Below are 12,825 nucleotides of genomic sequence, written 5' to 3' on the forward strand. Positions count from 1 at the left end.
CGCTGTCTGGTGCTCCTTCCACCACGCAGTGCTACGATGGTTTTCTGCCTTGAGAAGGTAACGAAGGAAATGTGAAAATTCCCAGTTCCCTGCTCTTCCTTGGTGGAAACAGCACAAGTGGGGGAAAAAGGGGTAAACGCCGCTGCCAAAACTGTATCTGGGTCAGGTGTTTGCTTAAAGAGCTCTGATCCATCCCAGAGGGAAGGACCAAGCGTGAAGAACTTCTGTCTGGGCCCAAATTTCGGAAGTATTTCGGTAGCATTTTGTCCCAGCTCAGCTCCCCGCAAAATTATTTCGAACGGTCCGGTTTAGTGTGGGAAGCAGGACTGGGCTTTAGCTTGGGTCGTGGTTCCCGAGCAGGAAAACCCGTGTAATTATCTTCAAGTGCAAGGACTGGAAGCATCCCCTGGCTGCATCCAGACACCGGCTCAGCGCCACAGCACCAAGGAGGAGCCCCCAGCCCCTCTCTGGGCGGCCTGTTAATCCCCATCCCGTTGTTTTCCCATCACTGCAGGACCGTCAAATCCAAGGGTGCATGTGCAGCTCAAGCACTGCTGGCCCCCGAGTCACCTCTTTCCCTTTTTTGAGTCTCTACGAAGGCATCAGAGCTCCGGTGCCCCCGTCTTTGCCAGAACACTGTAGTGAAGATGCTTCAAACTGTCTCGTTATCTGATCAGAGCATCCTGTGCTAATATTCCCCCTGCTCATGGAAAGCAGCCAGAGCTGCTGGAGCTGCTGCCTATCAACAAAGGGAAGGACTGGCTTGGGGTTTGGCTTCAACTGCCGGCTGTTTTGGGGGGCTTGCTGTGCTCTTTTACGCGGGGTAGGAAGCTTGAAAAGGCTCCAGTTCTTCTTGAAAGAGAGGAATTACTATTTTTTTTTTCCTAACCTTGAAACGTTTGGACGAAATGAAAGGCGCCGCTTCCATCCAGCTCTGCTGCAGGAGCTGTTTTGTGAAGATAAAGTCAGGTCGCATCGTGGAGCTGCATCTCAAGAGACCGAGCGTACGCTCGGAATCGGAAAGCAGGCGTGTAGCACCCGGCAGCGCGGCGGGTTTTCAGAGCCTCTTTCCCCCCCCCCCCAGCGTGTTTAGGTTTATTTTAACCCCCGTACAGGGCATTTCCTAGGGATCAGAGCCTGGCTGGGGTAAGTAGCCCAAAGCATTCCGCCAGCTGGGCCCTAATCCCCAGGAAATGCCCCCTGCCTCCATCCTCCCCGCTGCACCGGCAACCCAATGCGAGGTTGGACGTGCTCTGCCTGCAGCTCGCCCTTCGGCCAGCAGATGGCACAGCTCATTGAAATAAATCGGGAGCCGGCAGGAGACTTCGGTGGGCACTGCGGTTTGCCAGAAGTTCTGATTTTTTCACACGTGTATCTCGGTTTCAGCCGAGAACGAGGAAGCGCGGTGAAGGCTGTGATTAAAAAGCCCCGGAAGGTTTCGGCAGGAGGAAGGGCAGCTCCTTTCCATGCATCCCAGCACACCAAACACGGGATTTTTCTTGGAACCCCATCCTTGTGCGAGGAACACGGTTTCTTACGCTCCACCTCTTAATTCCTCCCTAGCTATGCCTCCTAATTCTGCTGTCTCCCTCCGGTCGCTCCCGCTGGCAGAGGCGGCTTCTCCATCGCTTCGTCTGACTCCCTCGGCGCGTTTTTTTCCAACACAGGGCTGTGGTTTTCTCAGCTTTCCGCCAGGCTGCTGGCTGTTAGCTCCGACTCCGGAGATTTACGCCGTCAGCTGGGGCCAGCCCGAGTTCAGCCTCCCCCCGCCGCCGGCTGGAGGAACAGCTTGAAGTTGGTAAAACTGTTGGGAGCGTGCGAGCGCTGCCAGATCGGAGCCGCGTTCGTGACGTGCATCGTCTTTAACTCCTGGAGGCGTCCGGGGCGATATTTGTATTCCTGGCCAAACGCTTTCAGTGGCACCAGCGCTGTAAGGCGCTGTAGCACGACATGCATTGGGTCACGAGTAATCTGGCCGCCTGACGCCAGGATTTACTCGCTGTCCCCACTCTGAGCGCAGCCGTGGCGGGGTTAGGCGTGCACGTTCACGCAGAGCGCCTTTGTTTCGAGCGATTTTTTGCACGGAGCTTCTGTCTCACGTCTGAGCTGGCAGCGTGCTTACAGGTGCAGAAATCGCAACCCATTTCCCACCCAAAAGGGCCGGCGAGCTGAGGTGCGTGCAGCAGGCTTTTAGAATAGGCATCAGCAGAGGCGTGAAAAAAAAGAATTCCCGGGGATGCTTCGTGTTTTGGACACCGATCAAATATGATCTGGTGATATAACCAAGTCAGTAGCTGGGCTTCAGGACAGGGGATGAGCAGACAGCAAGGAGAGGACAGGGAGCAGGGTAATAACCCCAAGGCCGTCACGGAGCGTGCAGAATAACTCATTCCAATTCACCCGATACTCATTACGGAGCATCGCTTTAAACAGCCGTGGCCCAAATGAAGTGTTTCGGCTCTGCGTGGGGAAAGTTGTTAACATAAAAATGCAGACGGGGTTCTCCGCAACTGGTTTTAAAATTGATACCACTTTGCATCTGTGTCAGTACGAGCAAATTCCTAGCCCGTGAATCATTAACATACAGCGCGGAGTGGCTCTGCATGATACCTGCGTATTAATCGCGATCTTCTGCTCTCGGTCAGGTCTCTGTAAACCCATGGCAGGTCTCCGGCCTCCCTGGAGGAGTGCTGGAATTTGGGAAGGTCTCTCAGGTTGGGATCAGAGCACAGGGTCACCAGGACACCGTTTCCCCCATGGATGTAACACGGGGGCTGTCCCGCAGCGTGCGTTGGTGCAGCTCCAGCACATAGAGTGAGGCATGGCCGGGGTGTGCGGGCTGCTCTGATCATAGCTGGCACCTGCAGGAACAGGATCAGGGCAGTGAAAAGGTTGAAGCTTCTCTTTTTTTCTTTTAACCTGGCAAAAAAAAAAAAAAAAGCTTTGAAAAAAAAAAAAACATTCCTCACAAATTATATCCTCGTTCCTCAAGGGGTTATTCCCCGCCGTTGGATATTCGCAAAGCTGATAAACAACGTATGGCCTAACTGCTGTGTCCCCAGCTTGCACAAAGGTGCCATACCTCCCTCCCAGAGTGACTGCGAGCTGTAATTACTGCTTGTGACGCAAGATCCCCGCTCGAGCAGCCTTATATATTGGTTTTTGTCATAGGCAGAGCACCCAGCCAGCGTGGAGCTGTTATTGCACCAGGTACAGCACAAACACGCCAGGAGAGACCGTCCCTGCCCACGGAGGTTGGACAAGCTGACAGAAAGGCAGCGAAATTGAGGCAGGGAGGGATGACTGAATGTGCCCAAGCAGGTTTGGGGCAGAGCTGTCGTAGAGAGGCAGGTCTGGGAGTTTGTATTTCCTTTAAAAAAAAAAACCACCACCACAAAACAGGTGCAGTGTGAAGGGGACTCGGGGACTAAACAACTTTTACCGGTGCCATACCCAGGGTTTTGTTTTTAAGGATGGAGCAAAAGGAAGGGTAGAGCCTGATCCCACTCTCAGGGCTGCAGAGGGACATTGTACCTTGGCCAGGGCTTGGGGCACCCCTCCGAACCCGCAGCGTTTCCCGATGTGGAAGGGGAGAGCTGATCCCAGCGGGGCACCGCACGCGGCAGCTCCAAACACGGCGGGTCCCCACAAGGGTCCTCCGGTGGCAGGCAGATCCCCTTCCAGCGGGTGCTGCTCCGTTACTGATAAATCAATAAGAAAAAAATAAAAATAAGAAATGAGGCTTTCATCGATTCCCCTCAATTGCTATTATTATTTTTTTACCTCAGGGTGGGGGGGGGGGGGGGGGGTTGCTACAACCCGCTGCCGTGGTTTATTGGTTTGGTTTGGCTTCGTGGTTTTTTTTGCTGTTGTTGATTTTCGTGTTGGTTTGATGGGTTTTTGTTGTTGACGATGTTCTTGTTGTTTTGGGGTTTGGGTTTTTGGTTTGGTTTGGGGTTTTTTGGGGGGGCATTTTTTTCCCTTTGCTACCCCTCTGACACCCTCATCTCCCCTGCCAGGCCCTGACTGCACATCATTGATTTTCATGTTGGTTTTATGTTGTTTTGATGTTGTTGATGTTCATGTTGTTTTGGGGTTTGGGTTATTTGGTTTGATTTTGGCTTTGGGGGGGGGATTTTTGGTCTTTTTTTTTTTTTTTCTCTTTGCTACCCCTCTGGTACCCTCATCTCCTCCACCAGGCCCTGAGCGCTCTCTGGGCCTCCCCTGGGGGGGCTTTCTGCTTCCAAACCTCGGCAAAACCCTTGTCCAAACCTCCCCGGGGGGGCTTTCTGTTTCCAAACCTTCAAACTAGGGAGGATTTAGCGCAAAATCAGAGGGGCAAAATTGGGAGGGGGGGGGGGGGGTAGCGCAAAACTGGGGGGGGGCCGCGGGGCCCTGAAAGTTTCCACCCCGGGCTCCGTGAGGGCAGGGCCGGCCTGAGGCAACCTCTGTGGGGTCGGGGCAACCCCTGTGGGGTCGGGGAGCTGCCGGGCCGATTTTGAGCACCCCCTTGCCTCCGGGGGGGTGGGCGGTTTTTGTTAAAGCCGGCCGGGAGGCGGGGAGAGCCGGGCCGGGAGGCGGTTTCCTGCTTCCCCGCCCGCAGCCGCGGCTGGAAGCTGAGGGAGGGAGAGAGAGAGAGAAGGGGAGGGGGGGGGGGAGGCGCTCGTTGTGTGTGTGCCCCCCCTTCCCCAGTCCCTCCCTCCTCATCTCCATCCCTCCTCCTCCTCCTCCTCGCCCTCATCCTCCTCCTGCTCGGGGCCGGGAGGCAGCGGCCGGCTCCGTGGCGATGAGCGGGGGCGAGGTGGTGTGCGCCGGCTGGCTCCGCAAGTCGCCGCCGGAGAAGAAGTTGAGGCGATACGTGAGTGTCGTGGGGTCGGGGGGACCCTTTCGGGATGGGGGTGGCCCCTTTGGGACAGCCCCTTTGGGATGGGGAAGGCCCTTTTGGGACAGTCCCCCCCCCCCCCCCCCCTCCCCGCCCGGGTGCACCTGCTGCTGGGGGGGGGGCTCGGCTCGGCCCCGCTGTGGGGGGCACCGAGGGGTGGCGGCAACCCCTTTGCAACCCCTAAAGGGAGGTTTTGGGGTGCCTTTGGTCCCCGGGGGGGAAAGGTAAAGCGCCTGGGGATCCCTCCCCGCACCCCGTAACGGCCGCTTCCCCCCTCCCCGCCCGCCGATCCTATTCATGGGGCAACGTCCGAGTAGCCCCATCGTCACCCCTCGGTGTCCCGATCAAGCGGGGATCAAACACTTGGAAGGAAGTTGTAAAAGAGAAGGGTCCAAACGCCAGCCCCGTCGCCGTCCCCGCCGGCTGAGAGAAAGCCGTTCCTCCTCGCCGCGGGCTCGCCGGGAGCCTGGCCCCAAAGAGCTGCCACCCCATGACTCGGCACATCGCGTCCCACCGGGGTCCTGCTCCGGTGGCCGCCCGGCTGGATGCTCCCCCTTCCTTGGGGGGGGGGGGGGCTCCGTCCTAATCATCCTTTCTGATGCTTTTTGGGGATCGGTGGGCATCCCTCGTCCCGTTTCGTGGGCCGGGGTAGGGTCAGGGGGGCGGTTGTGGTTTGGGGTTATGATAACACCCCATCCCAAATGGGGGTGGCCCTATAGGCATTCAGGGGTGCCGTCCCCGTCGGGTGCCTCCAGCCCGATAGCTGCGCGCCCTTTGAGGGTTAGCGCAAGGCTGTGGGATGGCTAGGGTGTGGAGCTGGGAGGCAATCCGGCCCCAAAATATCCCGAGACAAAAGGTAAAACCGTCCGTTTGCAGGGGGGAAACATCCAAACCCTGCCGTGCGCGGGCGGGCTTTCGGGGCAGCGGACAGAATGACTTTGTGCATGCTGAACTGTGGAGGATGCTTTTAGCTTAATGGAGCAAAGCACCTTCCTCCCGCAGAAATCAGCTAATTGCCGATCCTGAGTCACCGGTGGCCTTAACTCATCAAACATCATTAGCTCCCCGGCATCTGCCCCGTGAAAGGGCGCTCACATCGCCCGCTGAATATCCACCTTGTGCTCCGGCATTCCAGCAGGAGCCGAATAAATCTGCTAAAATGCTGTCCGCCGGGGCGTGACGCGCCGCCGGTGAGCGCTGATTACCGCCGGGCATCAGACTGCTTTTCAGCCGGCTGCATCCCAAAGCGCCTCGCGAGCCACCTATGTTTTCAAAACATCCTTAGCCACCCCCCCCTCGGCCGGAGGAAGCGTGGCCACGATGCTCCCGGCCGTCCCACGCAGCGCCCGCGGGGCAGGAAGCTCGGCAGATGGACCTCGAGGGGATCTCTGCTCCTCGCGGCCAGTGGGACTTCCCCCGAGTCACGCCGCTCGCCCAGCCTTCCTGCGTCAGCACCAGATTTGTAGTTTGGGCCGTATCCCTCCCAACCCCCTTGTTTTTTTTTTTAATATATTAGTATGAATGGCCATTGATAACCGCGGCGCGCGGTGGTCGAATGGTTCCCTTGGTAGTGGTGGGAGTCCGAGGCTGGTGGTGCTGGTCCCGTGCAACCTGCCTTCATCTCCCACGTGCCCGGTGACAGGAGGAGGGGGAACGGGCTAAAGTTGCGCCAGGGGAGGTTTAGGTTGGATATTAGGAAGAACTTCTTTACCGAAAGGGTTGTTAGGCGTTGGGATGGGCTGCCCAGGGAGGGGGTTGAGTCACCATCCCTGGAGGTCTTTAAAAGAGGTTTAGATGTAGCCCTTAGTGATATGGTTTAGTGGAGGACTTGGTAGTGTGAGGTCAGAGGTTGGACTCGGTGATCTTGGAGGTCTCTTCCAACCCAGATGATTCTGTGATTCTGTGATCTGCCCCAAAACCACGTGGTCGCATTTGGGTTTCCACCCACAAAAGGCCGCCGCGGCTTTACGCCGGCTTTTGTACGGCTTCAAAAGGAAGGCTTTGCCTCTCGCCTTGTGCCTTTGGTTTATATTCGGCTTGGAGACCTCAAAGGAGGAATCTCAAGCTGCAGGATGCTGCTAATTGGGTTTGAAGTTCCTGCTCCAGCTGTATTGACACAGGGCAGATGATGGATTTATTTTTTTTTTATTTTTTTGACAAGCGCGTTTCAGCTGTGCGTGTCTGCGCATGGGTGTGTTGCTGAAACTGCCCTTGGAAGCGCCGTGCTTTTGTAAGCCCGGCTTTGTTTTGGTTTTACTTTTCAAGGAGATCTTTGGCAAGAGGGGAGGGTGCCGGCTTTTCTTTCTCACGTCCCCACGGGCTGCTCACCCGCATCCACTGCAGGGCCTGCTCGGCCTGCCCGTGGTGTGCGTGATGCCGCGGGCAATGCTGGGCTCAGGACTTTCTCTCCCGTTGAGTGATGTTCACCCAAGCCAACCATGAGCTCTTCCAGGTTCAGATCATTCCTGCCTCTTTTCTGCTTTGCTACGAATCCGATCCTGGGACCTAAGGTCTTGGGACCACAGGCGGTTTGGCTCGGATGAGCCCCACAGATGTTACCCCAGTGCTGGTAGGAAAAGCCAACAAGACGTTTGAAGGTCAGAAGCAGCGGAGGTACCAAAATACCAGCTTCCCTCTTGCATCTGCTCAAGATGCCGTGCTCCGTCGTTGGATAGCTTTATTTCTATTTTTACTTTTTTCAGGCGCTTTTGTACCTTCTCCCCTCCTGACTTCCATGCATGGTCTCCTCGTGCGCAGCCGCAAAGCCCAGAGCTGCCCTTTAATTCTCCTGGCTCCTCCTTAAAACACCCATGCAAAAAATAATTAAAAAAAAAAAAAAATCAGGTCCCTAAACAACCCCCTTGGCTTCGGTTGTGGGACCGATGAGCCGAGACCAGCGCGGGTTGTGCCGCCCTGCGCTCACCCACCATCTCCTGGTGCTCTCCCACTGCATCTGTCTGTCTGTCTGTCTGTCTGTTGGTTCCCCAGGGCTGAGTCCTCTTCGTGCCCGGCATGGTGGGGCTCGGGGTGGGCTGTCTGGTAGAAAAACAATGTGAAAAAATAACTTCCGTGGTCGTGGAGGGGCTCGTAACCTCCCGTCATCAAACCACCGCGTTTCGCCTGCGTGTTTGCGTACCCCCACGTCATCGTGTTCTCTGGCTGGCCAAGTTGCACGGCTGCAATTGTGCCAAAACCAAACCCTTCGTGTCTTGCACGGGTTTTACAATCCCTCAGTGCTTCCCCCCAGCTGGTTTAACCAGGGCTTCTTCTGGCCCCCGAAGGGTCCTCGGTGTCCCTCCCTAGGGTGTCCTCGCTGAGTGAGGGCGTGGGATGGGGGCAGAAGTGGGACCGGTGGTGCGGGGACGTCCTGGGCTGCCCGAATGCGTGGGGTACGGGGTAATCGGGGTGCAGTTTTAGAGCAGGAGGAGAAGGAAGGATGTTCTTTAACTCTGTGAGACAAGACATGGCTGTCGAGCAAAGCGAGCTCCTCTTTTTCTTCTCTCCACGAAGCTGTACGGGCAGCTGGCGTGTTCAGCATCCCCACGCGGGATGCTCCCCTCTGCCGAAAATCGGGAACGGTTGCAGAGAAAAGCACCAAAACCCGAGCAGAAGCCTAGAAAGCATGGAAAGACGGGAGGAGGTGAGGTTGTTGAGTCTGGGGACGAGAGGGCTGAAAGGAGAAGGAGCAGCCCCCGACCGTGCCGGAGGTAGCTGCGAAGGGGCAGGGAGCAAACCGCTCTCCGCGGCCAACAAGTGCTGGGCTGGAGCTGCAGCGAGGGAGAGAAGCGTCAGGAAAAGCTGCGAGGGGAGAGGTTTTGGAGCCCTCCGACCCAGCGCTGAGCGGCTCCTTGCGGAAAGTTTCGACAGCCCCGAGCTGGGCGGCTTTGCGCCTTGTCCCAGCTGTCAAGCCGCCTTGCTGCGCCCTGCTCCTCCCGCCTCATCCCCCCGGCCCCGATTCAAAAGGGCCGGCGGGCGGCTTTTAGCCCCCGTCCCCGTGGTTCAGAGGAGGGCCGAGCCTCGCTGCTGCGCCGGAGAAGGGCTGGCAGGTCCGAGGGTTGCCTTTTTTCCCTCGCGAGGGCAGCGGCCGCCGGCGCTCCCGCGGCACCACCTCTCTTGTGCAACGCCGCTGCCGCACAAAGATCGCGCTCCCTCTCCGACTCGTTGCCCGGCTCCGTCGTCGCCGCCCGATGAGTCAAAACTCACAGCCTCTTCCCTGCAGCCTTCTCTCGGGGGCGGCTGTGCCGGGAGCAGGGACGGTGACACCTGCCGGGGGCGGTCGGATGGGGCCCTCGAGGCCGTGCACGCATCCTGAGCGCCTGCAGCTCCTCGCGGGGCGGTCCGGGAGGGCACGGGGCGGCAAAGCAAGGGGCGGCGAGCGCAAAGCGGCGCTGGAGATTCAGGTGGGGGGATTTAGGGGGGGATTCTCCGCTCCGACGGTCCCGGTGCGGAGGACCAGCTTCTCGCAGCACCCGTTTTTGGAGATTTTCCAAGAGCTGGCTGGAGAAAATGCCAGCGCTGGGATCACCCGGCGGAGGTAAGGCGCTCCGGTGGCGCGCAGGGAGCGGAAGCGCCGTGTTTGCCTCCTGCTCTGCCCCTGCTAAGGCACCTCCACTGAATCCCCAGCTCTCTGTCGTGACCGTGTCACGGCTTCCGAGCCAGACGATGCTCCTGGCTAAGTCCGAGACCGATGGTGGCAGAAAACAGGTCGGGACTTCAGAAACAAACAGCCCTTGAGGAAAGTGCAGCAGGAGGCTGGCTTCGTTTCTTCTTGGAAGAGAGCAGAAGCGATACTGAAACCTACTGGAACCCTGTCGTGTGGTGGTTTTTTTTTTTTTGTTTCCTTTTTCTTTTGGAGAGTGTCGGATGCGAGAGGTGATGTAATAGTGTTTACCAGACCGAAGCACATAATTTATAGTAGTGACTCAAAGGCAGAGCGAGCATTATTTCTTTGGATGACAGCAGCAGCTGAGGAAACCGGGGCTTGGACTCGCCGCGCTTGGCGTTGGGCGTTCAGCGAGGCCGCATCTGCCCCGAGGGGTCCGGTCCGGGTGGGGAAACCGAGGCAGGGAGCGAGGCAGTGGTTTGGCTGCGCTCGTGTTCGGGGTCATCCCACGGCTGGGAACCGGGCTCGGCTTTAGGGCGTCTGCCTGAGCCAGGGCTTCCTGAGATCCCGCTGCCCTGTTGCGGTGCCGAGGGGCTGCCTCTGCGGATTTTGTGCGTCCCTGTCTGGGGAGGAGGGAGAGGCGAGGAGGAGAGACTTCGATTTACTGCCGGGTGAGCATCAACAGAGCTGAAACGGGTTTCTGAGCTGCTGTCTCTGCTGTTCCACACGGTCCCTCCTTCCCCTTTCATCCCACCTCGGTGGGACAGCTCCATCCTGCCAGGGATCTGGGCAAAAAGAGGTTACGGCCAGGAGCAGCAGCACCCTTTTATCCCACACCGTCCCTCGGCTGGGTGATTTTACGGCATTTTAATCGCGCCACGCCTAGACGTGTCGTTTGGCCGAGAGGCCTCGCGGAAACACGGGCTGCCGTGATTTCCTCGCCCGGAGCTGCCTCCGCAGCCATCGGGAGCACGGCCGGGCACGTCGTTTGGATCCAGGGAGGCTCCCGAAGCTGCCGAGCATCCCCCAAAAAAGCTCCTGGAGCATCCTGCACCTCTGCTGCGGGTCCCCGAGCAGCACCGATGGTGGCACCCGTCGCCGTCAGGCAGCGTGGGTGAATACGCTGCGAGATCTGCGACGTTTTCTCTGCAGCCTAGCGATGGCTGCCTGTCCTGTAAGGCTGCTTAAATAAGAAGAGTAGCTCGAGAAGGAAAAACCTAAGGGGGGGGGTGTTCCTTTAGGGCTTTTTCAGCCTGACTTTGGATAAATCAGACCAGCGCCCGAATGCCTCGCCGCCGCCTCTGCGGTTATCCGGGGGAAAACAGCAGCAGGGAAGGGGAGAGGCTGCAGGATGCGGTCGGCGTGCTGCGTCCCTTCGCTCGTTCCCAATTAGCAACCGAAAAGGCAAAGGCGTGGATCGCGGGGAGAGGCCCGAGGGCTGGAGGAGCACCCAGGGCACGCGCGCGCCTCGAGGCAGCCACGCCGGCACCCAGAAGCTTGGCGTTAAATGGCCGAGGAGGAATTCCTCAAGGTCAGCCTGCGGACCTGCGCCGTCCGGTCTGCGCGGTCGTGCCTCCGTCGTCCGTCACGTCTGGCCAGGCAGCGACTCAAACGTGCGCCGCGTTGCAGGAAAGCGAGGAGACAAATAAAACAACAACAAACGCCCAAAATCAGCCTGGGTCTGAGAAAAGCTCGCAGTCGGCTCCAGGCTGCAAGCCGTGCCTTCAGAGGACGGCAGGGAAATGTGAGTGCCGCGAGCTGCAGCCAGCGGGGCCTGTTTTCTCCAGTGAATCCGGAATAATTTGACGCCGGCAACCTGTGGGGGGATTTCAGCTCTGGATTCGTCCTCTCTCGTCTTCAGTTCCCTTCTTGTGAGCTCTCACCGTTTCCCTGGAGGAGGTCGGAAGGAGCTCGGAACGGTTGCGTCAGGCTGCGCTGCGCTCGTACCTCGAAACGAACGTCCCCGTCCAAATGGGGAACTTCTCACCCGGCCCCGGTGCCTGGCCGGGAGGGGAGGTTCGCTCCTGGGCCAGCACTGGGGCGGTTTTATTTACAGCTCCGGTCTGGCTTCGAATCAGGGCCGGTTGAGAACAGCACTCAGACGTTTCTGCGTTAAGCAGTTGAATCTCTCCTTCCTTTCCGTCACTCGGAAAGCTTTTCCATCTCCGCCTGCTCTGGTCTCTCCTTCTGCCGGCCTCTGAAGGTTCAAATCCTGCGTGCTCGGTCTCTGTTTTTCCCGTAAACCATTCGCACAAATCCCTTCCGCCCGGCCTTTTGGTTTTGCTTCGTTTCCGCTGCTTCCCAGCACCTTTTGGGCACCTGAAATATTTTCCACCGCGTCTCCCGGGTAACTCTCGGATGCCGTCCCGACAGCATCGCAGCGCTCGTCGTGCAGCTTTATTCCACTTAAACCTGGTATTTTCCAAAGGCGTTTGCTTTGGAAGGCATTTAGACATCTCCTTGGTGGCGTTCCAGCTCCCGCGTCCATATGGCGAGATGGAAATAACATTTGAGGCGAAGATCTGTGCGCTCCGAATCTCGCAGATCCTCGCTGATTACGTTTCGCTGATGCTCCCAGCTGCTGCCTCGCCCCTTCGGGTTCCTCCTTGACTTTCTGACCGTCCCCGCGGGCTGCCACGGCACGTCGGTTGACTTGCTAAATAAACTCCTCTGCCACTGGAGGGAATACCCGAGCGGGGATTGTCTCCTTCCCAAAACAGGCTGGTAAAGCTGCCTTTCCCTCCTCTTCCCTCGTGGCACGACGACGTTTTCTGACTCTTCGTCCCTCGAGGGCCGTATCCCTCGGGTGTCGTAGGTCCAGCGCTGCCTGCTGCTACGCCTCTGTTACTTTTGCCTGCCATTTGGGTCCATCTGCCCCTCTTGTACCCTGTGCGCGCGTTATTTAAGTGTCTTTTGGTTGGGTTCTGCTTGGTTGGGTTTGTAGGGGAGATCCCTGGGTCCTGCCTGCTCCCCAGCTGCTCTTGGCTTGCAGAGCGCCCCGTGGAGAAGGGAAGATGGACTCGACGATCCCGTGATCCTTGTGTGTCCCTTCCAACTCGGGATATTCCATGAATCTACGATGCTAAGACCTAGTACCTAGCTCAGGGTTTCGGTGCTCCGTGGTTGCCTCTCGCTTGCCAAGCCTGGCCCAGCGGCCCTATATAGGGCACCTCACACCCAAATCTCCTTCCGTGGGGCTTGTGGGCTTGCGAGCCATCCAGCGCGGGAAGGGGCAGACCTAACAAACACCCGTTCCAGCTCACTGATGGCAAAAAATAGCCACGCAGCTTCATGCCATCCACCCCACACACAGCTCCTTTGATTCCGGGTCTTGTGCAGC

At 58.0% G+C, this 12,825-nt stretch overlaps 1 protein-coding gene across 5 annotated transcripts in view; it reads left to right on the forward strand.

Moving 5' to 3' along the window:
* The window catches only part of GAB2 (GRB2 associated binding protein 2), a 97,395-nt gene that overhangs the window by 7,195 nt on the left and 77,375 nt on the right, over nucleotides 1–12,825 (forward strand). The window contains exon 1 of one of the 5 annotated variants that reach the window (XR_014588209.1): nucleotides 4,450–4,858. The exons of 1 other annotated variant lie outside the window; for it this stretch is intronic. Coding sequence is in view for 2 of the 4 variants with exons in the window: in XM_083848853.1 (XP_083704979.1) it covers nucleotides 4,787–4,858 (72 nt within the window). In the remaining 2 variants the exon portion in view is untranslated. Of the gene's footprint in view, nucleotides 1–4,449; nucleotides 4,859–4,953; nucleotides 9,417–12,825 lie in introns of those variants that run through there. 3 more of the 5 variants (XM_083848853.1, XM_083848856.1, XM_083848855.1) reach the window with 3 other exon arrangements.

This window comes from Anser anser (genome assembly GCF_964211835.1).
Source record: "Anser anser genome assembly, chromosome: 1".
In the NCBI taxonomy this organism is placed as follows: Eukaryota; Metazoa; Chordata; class Aves; order Anseriformes; family Anatidae; genus Anser; species Anser anser.